The sequence below is a fragment of the Xiphophorus hellerii genome, chromosome 5 (assembly GCF_003331165.1).
Source record: "Xiphophorus hellerii strain 12219 chromosome 5, Xiphophorus_hellerii-4.1, whole genome shotgun sequence".
Taxonomy (NCBI): Eukaryota; Metazoa; Chordata; class Actinopteri; order Cyprinodontiformes; family Poeciliidae; genus Xiphophorus; species Xiphophorus hellerii.
This window is the reverse complement of record NC_045676.1, coordinates 14,700,967-14,721,950: the sequence shown is the minus strand read 5'-3', so window position 1 is coordinate 14,721,950 and position 20,984 is coordinate 14,700,967. Positions and strand designations below refer to the sequence as shown.

General features: G+C 38.1%; 1 protein-coding gene across 2 annotated transcripts in view; it reads right to left on the bottom strand.

Annotated features, from left to right (window-relative positions):
* Positions 1-5,196: 5,196 nt before the first annotated feature.
* Positions 5,197-20,984, bottom strand: part of ndst3 (N-deacetylase/N-sulfotransferase (heparan glucosaminyl) 3) — a 51,947-nt gene continuing 36,159 nt past the window's right edge. The window contains exons 7-15 of one of the 2 annotated variants that reach the window (XM_032563616.1): positions 17,680-17,862; positions 17,129-17,225; positions 15,203-15,326; positions 14,509-14,683; positions 13,347-13,517; positions 12,994-13,103; positions 9,218-9,320; positions 7,347-7,457; positions 5,197-6,307 (exon numbers count right to left, since the gene is read on the bottom strand). In XM_032563616.1, the coding sequence (XP_032419507.1) occupies positions 6,299-6,307; positions 7,347-7,457; positions 9,218-9,320; positions 12,994-13,103; positions 13,347-13,517; positions 14,509-14,683; positions 15,203-15,326; positions 17,129-17,225; positions 17,680-17,862 (1,083 nt within the window). In that variant the 3' untranslated portion in view covers positions 5,197-6,298. The remainder of the gene's footprint in view (positions 6,308-7,346; positions 7,458-9,217; positions 9,321-12,993; positions 13,104-13,346; positions 13,518-14,508; positions 14,684-15,202; positions 15,327-17,128; positions 17,226-17,679; positions 17,863-20,984) is intronic. The other variant, XM_032563615.1, reaches the window with a different exon arrangement.

The window sequence follows — 20,984 nt, the reverse complement described above, 5'->3', positions numbered from 1 at the left end:
CATAATGTGTTATCTTCTTATTCATCACACTCTAGATATTTTAATATATTTTTTAATATTTTAACATATATAATATAGTTGATAGTGGTGTCCTATACGTGTCCTATACGTACATTGATAGTTGCAATGCAACTATCAATGTGTGGCAAAATGTTTACCCAACACAAAAGTAGTGATAATGAAGTCTATGGCTGTAGAGCTCACAAAGTATCTGAAGTTAAATATTCTTTCTGTCATTTTGCTCAGACACTTAGGAAGAAAGTACTAAGTAAGTTTCTCACCTGCCTAAAGTTATGACAATCTATTATGGTGTGAGTAATTACTGAGCTGCTTGCACACCTAGTTTGTTCTGCTTTTAATATTGATTAAAATTATTTCAGCGCTAAGTATTTAATATCTAGGTGTTTTTGTGGAAATGTGAATCTTTCAGATCAATTTGATTAGCAATTTTGATCATATTTCACATTTTATTGTGTCATGTAGCACGGGGCGGTGGTCTTGGTCTTGACTAGGTCTCGACTTCCCTCGGTCATGGTCTTGACTTGGTCTCGGACCCTAAAAGTCTTGGCCTTGCCTCGGTCTCGATACACTCTGGTCTTGGTCTTGTCTTGGTCTCGGGTTAGGTGGTCTTGACTACAACACTGCTGCTGAGTCAGCGGAGCGTCCTGCTGCGCATCGGGAGGAGGAGCAGCAGGTGTCTTCGTTGAATTTAACTGTAACCAAACAGGATATGTTCATAATGCAAACGCTTTTTGATGTTCCAAAAGCACCGTTGTGGTCAGTGTAATAATTTGACTCCTATACGTGCAGCTATGCAGGGGTCAACAGCATCAACTGGTGTTTGAAAAAAAAAGAAAAAAGAAAAAGGTCAGAACTCAAACAAATGTTGGAGTTTCTTTAAAAATAGAAGATGATTTTTTTTTTCCACAGATCTTTACCAGTGTGATATAAAATATAGAAGGTAGTAGGGGTTGCACTAATTAATTGACTAGTCGATTCTTTTCTCTGCATTGACTTTTTGCATTGACAAAACTGAGGCTGGGTTCAATATTTGCCATGAATATAGCTGATAAAGCCTCCAAGTAGTTGTGAAGCGTTTTGCGCTTACGTCACTATGATGTCACTGCGACTAGTCGATGACTCGAATATTATCATGATGTAGTCGACCTTAAAAAATATGAAGTCGTTCAACCTCTAGAAGGTAGTTGTAAAGATGTTTCAGATAGCAGCACTAACTTATTCATAAGTTCTTTCTCCTTTGCTTTAAACAAATCATTATGTAGTTTATTTAGAGGAGTTTTACTCCCCCCAACAAGTTAACAAGTTAGGAAAGTGTCATCACGGGAGAGAAAAAACATGTAGGCATTGTCTAAAGTTAATACAATCTATTATGGTGTGCATAATTACTGAGCTGCTTGCACACTTATTGCCTTAGGTATTGCTTTTGTATTGGATACCTTCATAATTGACCAACTGAGTCATGGTGATGAGTAAATTATATTGTTATTATAGTCAGGAATGCATTCAACACTAACATGACATTGTTATGTCTTTCAATTTTGTAACAATTTGTAACACTTCACAGAAGCTAAGAACACACCTAAATTCCTGTCATTATTACACCAGTTGCTACCAGAGATTGGCTCCTACCTATTGCTCTCGCTGTGCTGCCTGGAATCTTGTATTTTCATCATTAAATCATCATTTACTCTCCATAACGTGGGTCCACTGCGTCTGCCTCACCACTCTAATACCACATTTCATGACTCTTTTCAGTTCTATGTTATCAAAATATGTCACAGCTCAATATGAACATTTCTTCGTAAGAATGTTGTAAGTACCCTCAAAGGTCAAACTCTTGAAGCTATTTGTTTTGCCTGCCCTTAAATTACTCTTTCATGCTCCAGGATGTCAGTCTTGACAGCTCGCTATAACAGCTTCCAACAGTCATTTGCAGCATTTAAGTAGGAGAGCGCAAAAACCAAAATAGGGACTTTTGACTTCACTGCATCATGTTTGGTAACAGCCAACATAACATTATAGTGGCAATATCATTCTTTGGGGGACACTTTTCTTCAAAGATTATAAGAAAACCGGTGGCAAAGTGATAAAATCTGAAAAAGTTTAAGGGATACTGATCATTTTAGAAAACACTTTGTTGCTTTCTCTGCAGATGTGGGCAAGTTTAGGAGAGTAGCTATTTTCTTAAAGCCACACTTTAATGGTACACCATGAAAACGCTTACTTCTAATCTCATTGTGCTGCCTCTCTAGCTTTTTGTTTTTTTCTTTTGTTCTTAACATGATACTTAGTCTGCAAAGATCAAACTGTTGGAGTGTTTTGTCTTGGTAGTCTGATCACATGTTGCTCTTTCATGCTCCAAACAAATGACAGCTTGTAAAAGTCTTCTTCAGTATGCAACCTAGAATGCAAGAGTTAAAAAAGGGACCTCCCTCTCTCGGTCACAACCTCTATGAGCGGTAACAACTAAAATAAGCTAAACCACACAAACACTCATAAATTCGAAAACAAAAAGCAGTCACATTTTAATATATTTTTTAATATTTTAACATATATATAAATTTTTTTGTCCATGTCTAAAATTGAAAATATCAAAGTCAGAATATAGTCAAAAGTTTCTAAAGTTTTGACAATATTTTTGCAATGCAACTATCATTGTGTGGCAAAATGTTTATCCAACACAAAAGTAGTAATAATGAAGTCTATGGCTATAGAGCTCACAAAGTTTCTGAAGTCAAATGTTCCTTCTGTCATTTTGCTCAGACACCAAGGAAGAAAGTACTAAGTAAGTTTCTCACCTGACATTATGTTCATAAGCAACACCCACAATCACTATGAGTGGTTTGACTCACTACTCAATTTTTCTATGTATGCTCAGAAAGATGCATTTGCAGTACCCATGTTATTGTCCAAGGAGCTCTGTAGATCTTTGTAATAAAAGGTCTAGCAAATTCCTTTTTTTGTGTCGACTATAGGTGGCCACAAACCATATACTCCCTAAAACGTTTTTGACAGTAAAACAATCCAGAGTCTCTCTACAACTATTTGACATACAGGCTTCAAAAGGGTTATACAACAGATGTAACACCATCTGCATTTGGTTGTGCTTCTTGCTTTAGTAGATGTCACTCAAAAGAATGTTTCAGAAAAAGTATTTTTAAATGTAACTTCCTTCTTTTAAAATAATTAAATAAAAAAAAATAATAAAGACCAATTATAGATTGTTTTATTCTTTCATACTTTTCGGCTTCAAGGCCCTGAAATGTAATAACTTATGTTTGGGTTTAAATAGCCATAAGCAGTTCCTGTAAATACATGTGATTAGGTTGTTGAGCTTCACTTTGGATTTTTTGTTTGTCACAGCTCTAGCAGGTGACAAGGTGCTGTAGGGACATTTTTTTAGACATGTTTTTGACAACAAAATGTCAGGAAGAAGCACTGTTTTAGACACACTGTCACCTACACGCCCAATTGCAGAGGAATGTTGTTGGGCTTCAACATGAATAGCAACTTGTTTCCTTCAAATGAAAACAAAAATATGTCCCAGCTGTTACACCAAGCAACTGCATCATATAAAATGTTATGCGGTACAAAGACACATTTTAGTCAACATTCGTTTCATTGGCTTGAGTCTTTATGTGAAGTATTATGTCAATACTGTAAAGAACCGGTAGGTGTCCCATAAAGCTTAAGAAACAATAACAGTATAGCTTCGCAGGTAAATGGCACATGAGATTATTTCAAGCCACAATTTTCCTATACAGAAACTTTAATGAGAACTAAAGTAATAAACTTATAGAATCTGTTATGCACTATTTTAAAGGGTTATTCAGAACGTGCTGGTTGGATGATTCTACACACATTAAACAAACATGGAAATAAAAAGGCTTCCTTGAATCAGCCAATGTGGCATTGGGAAAAGAAAAACAAAACATGAAAATGACCATGGATCTCAGGGAATGCGTTTTTATTTGAATTAATTTTTTTCTACCTGTTAATCTTTTACTTGGGTCTCTGTGTCTGCCAGAAAAGCAAATAATTAGCACAAGCGGAACAATTCAATTTCAGTTTTAAATCTCAGTCTGCCCTCATGTGGCCAATACTACATATTACAACGACCAATTGCAGATATTTACAAAACTTTTAACAACGATCTCCTATAGTGTGCTCAATCTTTAACTGGTAAGTCGTTGACATACTTTCTCATTTGATTTATAAATAGAATCTTCTATAGTTCATACCTGGCATCAGCTATTGTGAAATTGATAATCAAATTCAGTTTTACTGATGTTTCCTAATTTGGATTCTTTCTCTACGTCAGTAGTTTACAGCAATAATTTCTTTGTCAAAGAAAAGAGAAAAAGAAAGAATTTTTTTTTCATTCCAGATTCATTATTTTACACCCAAGAAAGATAAGGGTAATTGTAAAAAGGTCTTTCAACTTTAAAGACTTAGAACTCATTGCCATAGTTAAACCCTCAAAATACCAGTAAAAACACACATAGGGTAATTATCAGAACTGTTTGATTGCTGTAACAGCAAAAATGATCATTCCATTTATTATTAAGAAGGGTATTAATCATTTTCAAACTGATTTTCAAACTGATAGTGCTTCTGATAGTGTTTGGATGAATCCATCCAAACATCCTGGATGGATTCATCTTTAACAAATATATTGTAAATATAAGTATATTTTTCCCTACAGTATGGGAAAACATATGGTATAGTACATGCGAGACAAAATTACTTCTTGATTTGTGAATTTGTTGACTAATGTGTGTATGGCTTCAGTTTTATTTAACTTCACAGTTATGTAAGACTGCCAGTCTGCTGGATAAAATCTCAACACATTGACGTTTGTGGTTGTAACAGGACATAATGTGAAAAAGTTGAAGTGTGACTCATTTTGCATATCAGTGTTGAATTGTAGGTTATTTGTTGATTTTACATTATGTTATTATCTGATATAACATAATAACAGAAAACAATCTCTGGTCAAACAGGCCAGATTTTGTTTTGTGTCTCTGTTTTGAGATCAGGGTAATGAATTTAAAAAAATAACTTCCCATAGTCCTTTTTAACTTACCTTCGATCTAAAACAGCCTATCCTCACTCATACAGAACAAACGTATCCTTACAAATGGGCCGATATGCTCACCAAAAACACAACAAACATTTTATGCTGACAGTCATATGCATTTTTATTTGAGTTTTGGTTTTGTAATTGACATGTAGGATTGTTTGCATTCAAATTTAGGCTAAACTTAGGCCACTGGTTTTCAAAGGGAAAAAAAAAGGTTTAGGCCTAAATGAAACACAGACAAAAAAAACATAATCTTCTTCCACTTACGCACCGACTTTAAAAAAATCCTGAAATTAAATTTTATTTCATAATTTTGAGTAGTTTTGGTCATGTCTTTGCAGTTCTTAGAACTGAAATAATTCTCTAATAAATGAACACAGAATACTCCTACATGACCTGCTGGGAAAATCTTGACTGAGTTCTGCTTTTAGGTCCAGATACTAATTTCCAATCCAAAGCTTCTCCCATAAAAGTGTCATGTGATGCACTGTGGGTTGAAACAATGCTACCAGATCTGCCTTAAACCTGTTCTACCAAAAAAAAAAAAACAAGGAACAGCCTATCATTCACCCTGAGTCCACCTTGTCTTTGCTTTTTATTCTTTTATCATACAATAAAATCTAAATAAAACAAAAGGGTAAAAGTGAACATACAAAGGTATGTATTGTTTTAACATGGCGGGAAACAGAGAACAGAACTCAGTGCAAGAAATCTCTAAGTGAACCACGCACAGCTGACCAGCGCTGCCCTGGTATCATAACTTAGCAGAGAAATCAAACCAAAAAAAGAATCAAAGTCACTCCAGGTCTGCATGAGAGTCAGTTCAGAACAGGTTTTGGGCATTCAGAACCTGCCAAATCCTCAATGTCTCACACAGCTCTGTCTCTTATTAGATGTTGGCGCTTGGTTTTAGTCCCAGTTTCTTTAGAGATCTAGTCATTCATCCATCCATCCATTCATCCATTTATTCATCCATTCATCCATCGAAGCGCACAAAGATTCTTCGCCCCATCATGCCTCCCGCTCCATCCAACAGCGCCGTAGCTTGCAGGTGAAACAAATCCACCAGTCCTTGGCCTCACCTCAGCGTGCACAAAAAGGCCACAGACAGAGCTCTTTTGAAGGTCACGAGATTCTGGTCACTTCCCGATCTCTGATAGCTCGACCTTTACCCCTGGCTCATGGACTGAAATGTTATCTAACCTTCAGAAAGGGGTAAAAGGAGGAAGGGTTAAAGAGAGGGAAACAGAGGAGAGGGAGGAAGAAAATGGAATGAAGTACTTTAATTGCACTGTTGTTTTTTCAATTAGAGTCAAATGTCACCTGGAAAGGGTAAAGCCTGTTGTGATTGGCACAAATGCCTATGAAAACCAAATGGCTCAGTCATATGAGTGAAAGGGAGTTCAAAGTTGAACCACTGCTTGTTGATATGAAACTGAGTCACTTGAAGGGCATCTGATAAGGAGGCTCTCTGGAAGATCCCTTTGAACATGCCTTAGTTTAGAGCCCTTCTTTCATACTTCGATCTGTCAATTCTGTCATAAAAGTCCAAATGTAAATTGACTAGTTGATCCAACAGTAAGTAAATAGAAATACTGTAAATACAGTACTTTGGCTTCATCACATAATAGTCCCTAGAAAAACTGCTAATACTCCATATCAAAAGGAGTCAGTTGAGGTGAAAATATGATGAGAATGGCCACTAAATGCCCCGCTCCCTTTCCTTACAAACTCCTTTTGATTTGGAGAAGCAGTGGCTCTGCACTGAGCCTCCCCCATGGATAATGAAGCACCTCCTGCTTTCTCCAAGGCAAAGCCAAGGAGGAAGCTGAGCTGAGTCGGCTGTACCTGGAATGTTGTTCCTTCAATCATAATCTATATCTTGTGATGACTGGAGCAAACCAAACAAATAAAAATTGAAATGGTTATCACAGGACAATGGATGGAGGTCTTCTCATTGTTGACTTTTCTGCACTTTTGGTCACCAAGCTTTCTTGTTTTACATAAGTTCATTAAATTATTTTGGGGGGAAAAAAACACAAGATGTCAAACTACAAAACAGAAAGTCAAAAAGTATAAAACCTGTAAACAAGTAGGTTCTGATAAGCAGACCTGTGCATGTTTTGCCCAAGGCTTTGTAAATGGCTAAGTTTTTTTTTTTTTTTTGGTTCTTCATATTTTATATCTTTATTTTTAACCTTTAAAAGTGCATGTTCACTGGTGAGATGAGCATAGAACTGACCTTCTGCAGCTCCTCTCTCAGCCATGAGGGAAGGGGCTGTCCAAGCCGATGTAGCAGCTTTGACAGCTCAACATTGTGCTCCCTGTAATACCTGGAGAGATATGCACGTGCCTGAGGAGCGGAAGAGAAAGAGATGAAAAGACATTGAGTGTGTGAACAAAGATGACGGCAGACAGGTGCCAGAAGTAAGGAAAAAAAGAGTCAGGAAAACCAAAAGTCCAGTCAAGTTTCAAGAAGTTAAAGGACAAGAGAGCATTGCAAATTATGGCTAAACATTTAAAAATATACAACAAATATTTTAAGAGCTCACTGGAGGCTACAATTTACAGACCGGTTTGTTTAGTGTTCAGTTTTTAAAGTTTTGCTAAAGATTCTCAATTGGTTTTAGGTCTAAACTTTGACTAAATCATTATAAAACAACATTTATCTAAACCATTAAATAGTAGCATTAGCTGTGTGTTTAAGGCTGATGTTCCCACATGAAAAAACAAATTCCCAAAGGATGATGTCGCCACCACCATGTTTCACCATGGGGATGGTGTGATCAGCGCGATAAGCATTTTGAATGTAGGCAATACAATTTAAATTTTGGTCTCATCTGGCCAGAGCAACATCTTCCATGTATCCTGTGTCTCATGCATGCAAATTTCTTATTTATTTATATCTTGCCTCTCTCCATAAAGTGTAGAATCATTGGAGGGTAAGGCTAACAGTTGTCTTGTCAAGAGATTCTCCCAACTGAGCTGTGGCTCTCTGCTTCTCTGATTAATCCTCTGTTTGACCATCCTGTTGCATCAGGTGAACAGTCGTTTGTCTGTAGGTTTGCAGGTCTGTCCTACACTTTCTGTTTATGGAGTTTTACAGGTCGGAATATCATTTTATAACCTGGCCCTGCTTAAAAACTCACAACATTCTCCCGGATCTGTCTGCTGTGTGCCTTGGGCTTCACAAAGCAGTTTTGTTCTCTAATAAAAATCCAAGGCCTTCACAAGACAACTGTATTTATAGTGAAATTGAAATAGATACAGATAGATCCCATTGACTTATTATCAATCAAGGAATCAAATTTATAGAAGAAACTACAAAGTTGTAAAGAAAACACTATACAGTCAACAATTGAACATTACATTTTAGGTGTCAAATTAATAAGGTAAATATGTTGTATTGGAGTAATGGAGACTTCCATTTCAGATTTATGTCCTACTTCATGTTTATCATGTAAAACTCCAATAAAACACGATTAAGTTTGTGGCTGCAATGAGTCAAAATATGAAAAGGTTCAGCGGGTGTGAATACTTGTGCAACGCTCTATAATTATTTTCTTCTCTTGTCTCTCTGCCCTGCTGTTCACTCTATCGCCTCCCCTTGGCCTCACCTTGTGTCTCCTTGGTTGAGGCTCAAATAAATTTTAATTGCAGGTGACACGGAGGCACAGCCGTGAGCCATGCGTGAACACATGTGGAGAGAGGCTGTATCTATGTGAGAGCAAATGTGTGATTCATCGTCTGCAGCCTCTCTGTGGAGCCATGAGGGAGGACAAAGATTTATGGATTTGGATTTTCTCCTTCTATCTTTCATCTCCCTTTATCCCAATCTGCCTTGTTCTGTTTCTCATTGTAGTTTTTATTAGGTCCTCCTAATTAGGTTTAAAGCGTCTGGCTGGATCTGATAGGGTTACAGTGGCCACCTCTGCTTTGATTCTTGGGGAATAGTTTGCCTCAATGATAGAGAGAGAGATGTGGGTTGTCACTGACAGTAAGGTGGCTTGATTCCTTTTGTGTCAGTTGCTCTCTCAATCCGTCACATCACAAAACATGCACCATTTTTCCCCTGAGCGCAAAAGCCTTTTAGTTAACAGGAAACAAAATTACCTCTGGGTCCATAGGAGGATACTTTCTTCCTTTGCTTTTTCCCAAACATTTTGTCTTTCCTCCCTCCAGGAGCTGGCACCAGAAGCCCTTTTGAGGGTCAAAGCTGAGAAAAGAGGAAAGCAGAAAAGAGGCGTAGGTGTCACTATGAGTGGTGAAGTGAATGGTTTCTTTTGGCAGTTTTGGGTGTGAAAAATTATTTTTATAAGTTTAATGTCATTTAATGTCTGTCTAAGACAGAACATAAAAAGAGATTTGTCTTGGTTATTATTAACCTCATGAAAAATCAATAACCTTGAGAGCAAAGTAACCCAAGGGCTGCACATTATGCTTGTCATCTCCAGACAAATGTACAATGGATACAATTAGAACACTTTCAATTTTCACGAAGTCATACAGCGCCTTGCAATTTGTACATGTCAGACTTTTATAGTCACAACCTTATGTGAGAGACCAGCAAAGTACTGTAAGTTGTGGATATTTGTGAAATAGAATTACAAGCTGATTTTCAATTGATACAAATATAAACCTAAAAAGCATGATATATACTGTATTTGTGTTAACTCTCTTACTTTTTTAAATTTTTTTAACTCTACCGAAATGTAAAAAAAAATAGGGGGTTGCAAATACTTTGCTAAGCAAGGTGGGGTCTATTTATTTGTACAACATAGTACAGTTCCTTTTCAGTTCTCTGGGAGTTTGTTCCAGATTAGAAGAGAATAAAAGCTGAATCCTGCTGAATCCAAGGTTGGTTCTGGTTCTGGGGATGCAGAGTAGCCTAGGACAAGAAGACCTGTCTGCCTAAGCAGTCTGATTTACTGCTTAGGCAAACCAAAGAAGACACTATTGCAGTAATCAATTATATTATATATACATATTAAGATCATGAAATCTACACACATTAGTCCTTCAATCCTGGAGATGTTCTCCAGATAGATGATGAACTTTGTAATTGTCTTTATGTGTCTCAAAAGATTCGTGTCTGAACCCTGAATCTGGATGACTTCACCCAGATTTTGGGCCTGATCAGTAACACATACCATTGTGAAATCTATGCATATTTTAAATGTTTTATTCGCTTCTTAAAATTATTAGATTTTTATTAGCAATTAATTTTAACTTTAACAATATCATGTCACATGATATTGTGCTCTGTTATCACCTCTTTCTGAACATATTCTTTAGAGCAAATGGGGTTGAAAGATGCAAATTATTTCCTTATCTGCATACATTTTTGGACTAATAAAGAAAAACAAGTGCTAGGAGGTCTGCTTCAGTCACAAAAGATGAAGGAAAGAAAGAGAAGATTAGAACATAGCCTTCAGTGTTAGGAATCTGTCAGACTGCTGGTGTGTCAAGAAAGAAATGACAGGACAAAAGATTAGGCTTTTGTCTAACTCCATTCTCAGACAACACACAAACACACACAGACACACACAAAGCATCCTCATTATTCCATCAGAACCTCTTCCCAAGTTATTTGTATGCTTGTGGGACCTTGATTGAAGACAGAGCCATTCTTTGTCCTGGTCGGAGCCACAAATTCTGGATGTCACTGTCTTGAAGCTTGAAGCTTTAGAGGCTGATTGCATTCTGATGAGTAGTGCTTGAGAAATAAACTGTTTCCCGCTCATCCAAAGCATAAAAGCTACATGTTTAATTTATGTCATCACAGATCATGAAGTGGACACACATATAGGAATGTACATCAGTCACTAAAGAGGTGGAGTTTGTGGCTGCCACTCAGAAAGACTGAGGAAGAGCGTGGCCTTTAAGGTTTTATCATTTGTCTTGCATCAATGTCACTTGTGGTTGTGCTGTTTTTGATCAATTTAGGCTTTGGGACTGAAACACTGCAGAAAAGTAAGGTTTGTGTTTTGTACCATTTCAGCTGTAAATCAGACAGGCAGGCAGTGAATACAAGCAGTTTATACTCTGAGGAGTAAAAGTAGCAAAGTATTTGCAAATGTTTAATGTTGGCAAAATTACATATGCTTCCACTTATGCAACTAGATGCCAAGGCAGATCTGTCCACTTCACATTGAGCATTATACATGACTTTATGTAGAAACTCCACATAGTTGTGTATTTTTACACAATTCACAGTCATAGCAAAAACCTTGCCATCCTTAAAAACCTGAGCTGTTTGTTTTTTGCAGATTGATATCTTCTGAATTTATTGTGTTTTTGATTGGACAAAGTCAACTGTGGCCTCAATCAGAAATTGCAAATTACTAAATCCCCCCTCTCGTCTGAGACTCGGACAAGTAACTGAAAATTTTGAAAAATAAATAAGTTATAAAACTCCAATAAACTATATAACAAGTTTTAAGAACTGTTCTTTATACAGTGCTATATTAGCGTGCATGGGCTTAATGTTCATCATTAAAAAGCTTTATACAACACACACAGTCAGTTTAAAAAAATATAGTGCGATAACGGATGAGAAAAGTTTTAAAGTTTAAACCCTAAAGAAAAGTTTGCTCCCTTTACCATAGCTTTTAGAGATGCCACATGCCTGTATATCATTCCTGTTCATGAATGATGTACAGAATTCAATACAATTTATATTGTATTGTATTTTAAATGACCTTGACTAAATTAACTTAATCCAGCAAAATCTGTTGCATTGGTCTTATTTATCCAGAGAAACTGAGTTTTTGGATCTCATTAGCTGTAAGTAGTGAAAATGAAACCTTGAAGTATTCTCAGTTTAATTAGTGAAATTCTTTACAATAAAATTACTGAAATAACAAAACTTTCAAGAGTATTCTAATTCAGTGAGATTTACTGGTAGCATAATTTTTTCTCCTCCTGTTAAAGAAAGGAGAACATCCTTTCTTCACCAGAAAGGAATTTGCTGTGTAATAAACAGCACATTTGTAATGACTCAGGAATAAATAAGGACTTTAGTCTTATTTGGAATTATTATTCTGCATTCATAAGGATAGTTCACTTTGACTTAAATAACACAAGCAAATTATAATGTTTTAAAGCTGAAGACAAATGGAAACAATTGATGCATGTCCAAAAAGATTTGCAATTTGTTTGAAGGGATGAGAAACTGCTACAATAAACTATAGAAGTAACTTAATGTTGTGGAGGTTTAAAGTTGCAATAGGTAACTTCTATAAAAATATGTTTGTTTTTTTACATATTTATTAAAACTGTCACTATGTCCAGCTTTGGACATAGTGTCTACTGTCTCATATTCTGACAGTAGAATATGAGACAGCTCATCTGGCTCTTCTCAGCAGTTCTAAAGCTATCTGCAGAAATAAACCACTCCAAGACTGAAAAAAAACTAAACAATCAGAGGCAGGAAGAAGATCTTAGGCCACCAACATGCTTTACTCTGTAGAGGGCCATGCGGATCCAAATAAATGAATTTGAGGAAATATTGAGACTGCTGGTATACTTTCTACAAGTTGGGGTGCACAATAATCATTGTGGCACCCAACAATGAGAAAGAAAGCTGTGTTTTTTTTGCGTGTGTTTTTGTCACTTTCACTTTATGTTGTTTTTAAAGAAAACATTTTTTAAAACTTGATTATTTATTGTTTTTTTTACTGCTTCAATAAGCAGTCATCTGATATGGTTGTTGTTTTTGTTTACGGTGTCACTCCGAGATGTTGCTGAGGATCTGGATCAAGCCGTTTACCAGCAGATGTCAGGCTTCCCACAGATTTGGGATTTTGGAAACTTTTTGATGAATCCAGATTGAATAGCATTCATCCCACTTGTAAATTACAGGCAAGCATACAGAGTCAGATACTCACGTTAGAGTCTGGGAGTAGTTAAAGTGAGGAGTGACACCCAGAAACCTCTGCACTTCATCCATCACTGCTGCAGGGTCGTTTCTAAGCTGATGGCCATCAATGATCATCACCTGCACACACAAAGACATGCAAGGATAGGGGGCATTAAGTACTGACACTTCAGTACCTTATCAATCCCGATGTTTACAGAGAACAAAGTGTTACAGATTTAAAAAGGCATTAAAAAAAGTAAAAATGTAATTTAAAAGATGCAAAAAAAAGATGCTAAAAGGTCAAAGCAGATAAACATTTGCCTTTAAATTTGTTTGGAATCATAATGTCAGTCATTGGCTTGTATCTGTGACTGTACGTACCTGGTTAGATGGGTAGTACATCAGCCACCTCTCCAGGTGTGTAGCATAGAGGCCTGGTAGGAGACAGCGACTCTGCAGGGATCGCAGCTCTGCAGGCGCTCCCTTTCTAGCACTGATGATCTCATAGAAGGTGAACTGCAGGGCTGTGCGGTCCTCATGAGCTCTTTGATGCTGGAGAGAGGTGCACAACAACAGAAGAGGCTTCAAAGATCTCGCTTTGGACATCAGGGTTTTTTTCTTATTTATCGATCGATGTTGAAGAAAACATAAAACTGGAGATGACATGTTTGTATTTATTTCTCATTTATCAAACAGGCTTAAGATCACAGTTACAGGGGCTTATGATACGTGAATATGCAGATATACCAGACAAACCCAATAACTCAGCATTAACTAGTGGAATCAGCTCCATCTTAGATAAATAACTTTATGTAAATAGAGACAGAGGCATTTCACAGAATGATGCAGACAGCTATTGCAATTCAGTACAGTGTAAAAGCATCTGCATGTTTTGACATTATAATCACACCCCTTAATGTGTCAAATCAGGGATTTATGTGATAAACCAAGATTAGGTGGTGCATAATTGCAAAGTGGAAGGAAAAGAATACACGTTAAGAGATAAACAGCTATGTTGTAAATTGGTATAATGACTCACTGAAGAATATTTTAGATTTTGCTGCAATCACAGCTTTAAATTCTTTGGGGGCATGTCTCTAGCAGTTTTGCACATCTGAAGGCAGATGTTTTGGTTCTTCTAAAAATGGTCTCTCATAAATGTCTTACAGGCTGTTTGAGATTTTTGTGTTCCAATCTTCCCAACAGCTCTGACCAGTTTTTCTCTCCTGACTGAAAGAAGGATTTCCGCACCATAATGCTGCCTACACAGTGTTTCACCATGGTGTTGGTAGGTTTAGAGTGATGTAGTCTGGTAGTATTCTGGCACAGGCTTTCCATGTAGGCCACAGAGCTTAATCTTAGTCTGACCAGATTAACCTTTCTTCTACCTATCAGTGGTCAGAATCAGAATGTCTGTGATTTTCCTTTTTGCTGTAATTGTGACAAAATGTGAAAAACATCATGGGGTGTGAACATTTTTAAAAGGCACTACGCATGTGCAGTCACGGTCAAACGCGAGTGTGTTTGTGCTGAGTGTGTTCACCTGATACCAGCTGTAGGCCCTGTCAGACGGGTTGATGAGCAGCGTGATGATCTTGGCCTTGGGCAACAGGGCAGCGGCTCGCCGTGGGGTCTCCTCTGAGGGAAAATAGTTGGCACTCTTCTCAAACATGAAATCTGTGCTAACATTGGACGGCACGGGGAAAAACTCCATGTACCTGAGGCAAAGCAGACATCATTTTAAGATGCACACCACACTCACAGACATCTGCAATTAATCAAAACTCTGTAAGCCACAGCAATACAAGACAGCGGCTTTGCACATAATTTCAAAGTCAAATGCAGTCTGGAAAGTCAACACATTCCAGACTTTATCTGTGCCTTTAAGGAGTCTGAAGATACGACTTAAGCAATTTTCAATGAAGAAGTGTTTCTGGAGGATGCGACAGCTGTGTCTATCAGCTAAGTAACCCATTTATGGGTCATTTAGGCCGACATATGTCTGTTGGCTTACACTACAGGATTAAAACCTCATTTTGAGGACACTGTTGAGCTGTTTTGAACTGCCTGACACATTACTAAAGTCTGTACAGGCAGGTGAAAGCTAATAACAACCTCTCAAAATGAAGAAAAGGTGGGTTGTTATCTTTTGTTTCACCTTAGGCACTGACTAATAAAAGACAAAGAAATGAAAGAAGGTGAGAAGTGTGTGTGTGGTATTGTGCGTGGGCGCTCACCAGTCGATTCCTTTGTGGTAGTTGTTGGTGTTAAAGAACTGGACCTCCTCGTATGTCTTTGGACTGGGGAAGTTACTGGAGATGGAGGGATGCATGAGCAGGAAGAGATAAAGTGCCGTTGTTCCTGGAAGAAAGGGCATAATTCATAACTGGCTCGTTAGTTCGGCTCTGCAGAGTGTGGGTTTGTGCGTGTGAGAAAGTGTTTGTTAGTGTGTGAGAGGTGTCGTCCATGGATCCATACTGGAAGATTTTTTTTTTTCCCTTTTCCGAGATTTATATGTTGCAGAGAATTCACAGAGGGAGTTCTTGTGTGTCTGTGTGCAGAAAGATCAGAGTCCTTTCCTTCCACATGATTCAAAAGCATTTGACACCAATCAGCAGTGGGGGAAATGGTCCTGCCCTCTGTCTCACCCTCTGCAGCTCTTTTTTTCACCTGCTTCTCCTGTGATGAAACGGGGATTTATAGTAATCTAATTGTTGTTAGGTTGCTGATGTCGCTACATTGACCTCTTCTTCCACGTGGGAGATTATCATCCAGGTAATTACTGTTTATACCTCACCTCTTCACCTCCTACTGAGAAACAAATCCCCTTATTTAAATTCTAGAAATCAATTGAATGTATACAGGGTGCAAATTGTATTGTGCACATAGATGTGCTTCAGTAAACCGAAGTTTTGCAATTCTCCACAGGTCTTTTTTGTTTACCAAAGTATGTGCCACCTATTTTAATTATATCGCTGCACATCCAGCACTTCATAGGCATGAAACGAACAGTAATATTTTATCCCGTTGTCACCAATAAATGACTTGGGTTCAAAAGTGGCTGAAAATCAAACACGCAACATACGAGAGCAGATGTACACCGCCTCTTTCATATCTGTGAAAAAGTATCTTTCTCCTTTTACATTTCTTCCATTTTTGTGCTTTTGTCACACTTAAATGTTTGATAAGTAAACATGTTTTAACCTAAAAAATATATAAGAAGAGGTTTTCAAATGATGATTCAATTCATAAATGCCACTCAAACCAATCGGACCAGATGAGAAGAAATTATAATGCCCCACCAGCCCACCCACCGACCCCATCCCCTCACACTAGAAAGGGCTACACAGACATTTAAAGTGAATTGAGATGTGAGTAAACCACAGTCAAAGCCAAAATGTTTAACTAATAATAAACCAAAACAAATGCACTGTTTGATAACTACTGTAGGTTCAATGTGGATGTATGTGTGATTGAAATAAAATGAAACATAAATGAGTGCTATGTACATAAATGGAACTGAATCAAATTAAACAGATAGAGAGAGGAGGAAAGAGATGTAGAAAAGGTCCTAGGAATCAAACCTAGGACAGCTGTTAAAAAGCTGTCCTAACAGCCTCCGTAGACAGAGCATTGGTTCTACTGTTACAACTACATCCTGCACTGCTCCATTAGGCTTCTGTTCTTAATATACCTAAAGTAAATACACACACACACGCCCACACACGCACCCCCCACACGCCCACACACACACACATATACTGTATATACATACACACACAAATAACACAAACCTTATAAATGCTTTATCTCCCCCAATTTTTGATTTCACCTCTTTTGGATGAATCCAAGTCTTATCTAAGAAAGTCCCTTTCCTGCCCTGCATCCAGAATTTACACACATTTTTAATAAGCTCCTCTATTTCAGTCTCTTTGATGGAGTCAAAGCAAAAGAAAGACAGACACTGGTACCACTGTGCGTCTAAAGGAGAAAGCATGTGGGTGGAAGAAAAGAGGAAGGAGCCTCCTCCTTTGTCTCCCTCTGACAGAGGTAAAGGAGCATGGGGGATTATATGAAAAGGCTCTGCTGCAGACACCTGTGCACACAGGAGAAGCCTCTGTGTTACATGTGCATGTCTGATTGTTGGCATATCTTCATCTTACCTGTTTTCTGTGGGCCGACCACCATGAATTTAGGCAACCTGTCGCATGTTTTCTCCTTAGACCAGATGTCTTTGTGCCGTTTGTCATCACACGGGTTCTACAAAACGGTGCAGAAAAAGAGTGATCAGATGTTAAACATAAAGAAAACAAACATGCCAAGTAACCCACCTCAGTGAGGAGATATAGAACAGAATGATATATAACAGAAGAATGAATAGTCTGCTGAGCCTTTTCTGGCTTTGAACACAGCACAAATCCATATAGGCTGTAAATGCCTCCTCAAACATTTCCACAAAGAAGTCAGAATGCAGTAACAGACTTTAGTTTTCTGCAATAAACTTAATGGATCCCTGCATCAAAAAGGACAATAAAAAACAATAAGTACTATCTATTTTATCTATTCTTTTTTGTTCTCTGTGCATCAGAATACTGCATGATGTCTTCACAAATTTAAATACAAAAGAATATCTTTTCAGTAACAAAATCAAACACAGAGCAGACACAGAGAACACAAGCCTATACGTGTGTGGCATGTACCCATGCAAACACACCTGCCAGAGTGGGTTCCTTTGTTCAGGAAAAAGCTGAAAGTACTTGTGTGCGAGCTGAAGAGGCGGGAGGGTGTGGAGCTTCAGGTTGGTCCAGGAGCGAAGGAAGGACACCAGGTGGACAAACGTGTAGAGACCCAGTCGATCATTGCCGTAGTTGGAGAGGTGGGTCATGAATATGCTGATCTGGAGAGGAGAAAGAAACAGAAATATAACAAAGGGATAGTTCAGAGTTTTTGGAATTGGGATACTGTAGTGTTTTTATAAATAATTCAGTAAATCTTCTATTACCTTGCCACACTATTGAATATCTGACTTACATTTCAGTGTCATAGGAAAACAAACAGCAGTGGGTTAATAATGCTTTAGCATCATGTTCATGACTATGTCAGGTTGCTCCTATTTTTGTTTTGATTATGTTTAATAACTACATAGTACCACCATATATGCAAATGCTCAGTCTGCCCTTTTATGAAGGTCCAGAGATTTAAATATCTCCTAATATAGTGTTGTGTCCCACGGCTATAAACACTTTCAGTCTGAGTTTTTTTTAAGGGGTAAAAACTGATGGGATGTCTGATCAGCTGTTAACCATTCATTGCTTTGAGGATTTATTCCCTTTTCTACAAAGGAACTGTGATATAACACCATCTGCTACAGGCAGATTTGACAACTATATCTTTTTTTATTTTAAATCAACTGCTACAAAGTAAGTTTTGCTCGATAATACCATGAAAACAATTTGATAGGCAGCACTGTTAATTCTTCACGGTATATTTATAAAGATTAATGTCATTGTTATATTTTTATTTGTCCTCGGTAAAAGTCATGCATCTGCAGAGAGAATTCTCTGAGTGCCGCCGACTTTAAAAATGCCCAATTACAAGCAGCAGTGTGTAAAAAATCCTTTGGTATGAGAGCAGGCACTTTCGTTATTTGGAGTGATACTTATCTTTGCAGAATGATGACAAAGGAGGACAAAGGAAAAACTTCAGTCTCACCCAACAAGAGTGGCAACCCTTGTTATGGGTAAGGGAACTATTACATCTATAACAACTCCTTTATCATTATAGAACCTTATATCAATCCAACTCACTAAGTCTTCACATTTACCCCTGTAACCTCAAGAAAAAAGATTACTTCCATGTATGTGAGTTCAGTTGTATGGGTCCAGAGCATTTCAGCTGTCCTCCAAGAATCAACATCTCCTATCAGGTGCTTTTGTTAGGTGAAATCTCATATTAAGTTTCGGCACAACGTACACAGTTTGAAGTGCAAAAATAAAAGGTAAACAGATAAAATGAGACTGATGCATTCACTGCTCCTGGTAGATAAAGCTGAGGACGCAGCACGATACTCCTCGGAGGCACTGGGAGATGGGAGAGATGCGTATGCACGCGGGACAGTGTGTCAGAGTGTGTTTGCAGTGGTTAATGTGTGTGAGGAGGAAGGAGACACTCAAAGCGAGCGGAGGAGCAATGGTGTGTCGGTCCAGGCTATCTGTCCACGCTTCACTGCTTTTATAGGCTGATCAAAGAGACAAGCTAAGATAGCTGTTACAGACAAATGCACACACACACGCACGCGCGCGCACACACACCCCAACTTGTGCTATACTCCTTTTTGTTCACAGAGTGATGGAAACATCTTTAGATAAAACGTTACCATCAGCCATTAAGATATGAATTATTTGTTGGATCTAATGATGGTGTCTGGATTCGCTTGAGTTATGGTGTTTCAGTCTTTAATGTTCTTCATCTTAAAAAGCATCCACTCTCTCCTCAACACACATACACATGCTAGTCTCACTTTGGGGTATATCCCATTAATTTTTCATTTAATTCCTAGTTAAAGTAATCTATGTTCTATCATTTTGTTTAAAAATATTTATTAGATAGGATCTGTCATGTCCATATAAAGTCATCAATGCAACACGGGGAACATTACATTTCCCCTCTTTTGTAGAGCCAATCAGCCAATCAACTCCTTGTTGAAGTAAAAAACTGAAATTTATCATTCTGTGTAATGAATCAACATAAAATATTGCTTTAAAATTGTGAATCGAATTGCTAAAATTAATTTCAGCAAGTCTATTCAGTAAATTTTCTGCAGATAAAAGAGGGTGCGACTCTCTAGCAGCACAGATTTCCTGTAAATATAGAGAGACACGCTGTCGGAGCTTGATAGATCAGCGTCCGGCTGACCTGGAAAGTTGTTGGGAACACTGCACACTGATGGACGGGACGCGTGTCAGCATGTGAGAGAGTGAGAAACAGCAGGAGGGTGAGCTGATGCATGTATACAGACTCTCTTTTTCGAGGGAAAAAGAGCAGATTTGAACGTGCCGAAGCAGACGAACATGTTAGCACAAATGTTTATGCATTTGTGCATTGATGTATGCCACAGCACTTTGTGGATCTGCTACAGCCCTTCTTATGGATTTTGGGCAAATGAGCAGTGCAGCATTCTGGCTTTCACCAGGATTGTGTCAATGTAGCTGATGTAAGAGCAGGATCGTGGAGCCACTGTCAAGAGTATCACCAAGCACTCTGACAGGAACATTTGATAGATACACCAGGAGAGAAAATGGTCCACTTGGCCCTCATCTCCAATAAAATTCATTATCAAAAACCTGAGACCTCCTCCTTCACAGCTTTCAGAAACAACTCAGTAGGAATGTCTTCAAATTATAATGAAGACATAATATTTAGCAGCACCCTCCAATAAAGGTGAACTGGAGGGGATCCAGACTGTGTAGCAAATAGAAGAAATCTGAGCAGAGTAGATAAAAAAACGTCTCCATTTTTGTTCTGTGCCTTTTTCAGAAAGGAAACACGGGGATCAAAAAGTGATTTATGTCCCCTTCAAACCCCTCAATAGCGTATGATGTCTGACTCTGCAGGCTGTGTGGAAACAGGTTGGGGTGTGTGGTTGTGTGTGGGGTGTTTTGCAGGTGCATACAGTTAGGACAAACAGAGGGAGAAAGAGAGAGTGAGAAAGAGAGGTCTGGCTATGGCAGCACATGGAAACATTCATTATGAGGCCTGAGCGGTGGCAGCCAAATTAAACAAAGGGGGAAAGAGGGGATGATTTGTGTTTGTAATTGAAGAGCTGCAGAAAAGAGGGGAAAAAACAGAAGAAAACAGAGAGGAAAGGGGGGAGGTGACAAAAAGAAAATAACTTTGGCAGGTGAGTCTAAATTAAAAAAGAAAAAAGTAAAAACCCACTTGAGAGGGTGTTAATCTCCCATTGAGGTAAAAACTCCAAGCCCCCCGGTGGAAGAATGTGCTGTGGCTAAGAATTCAATT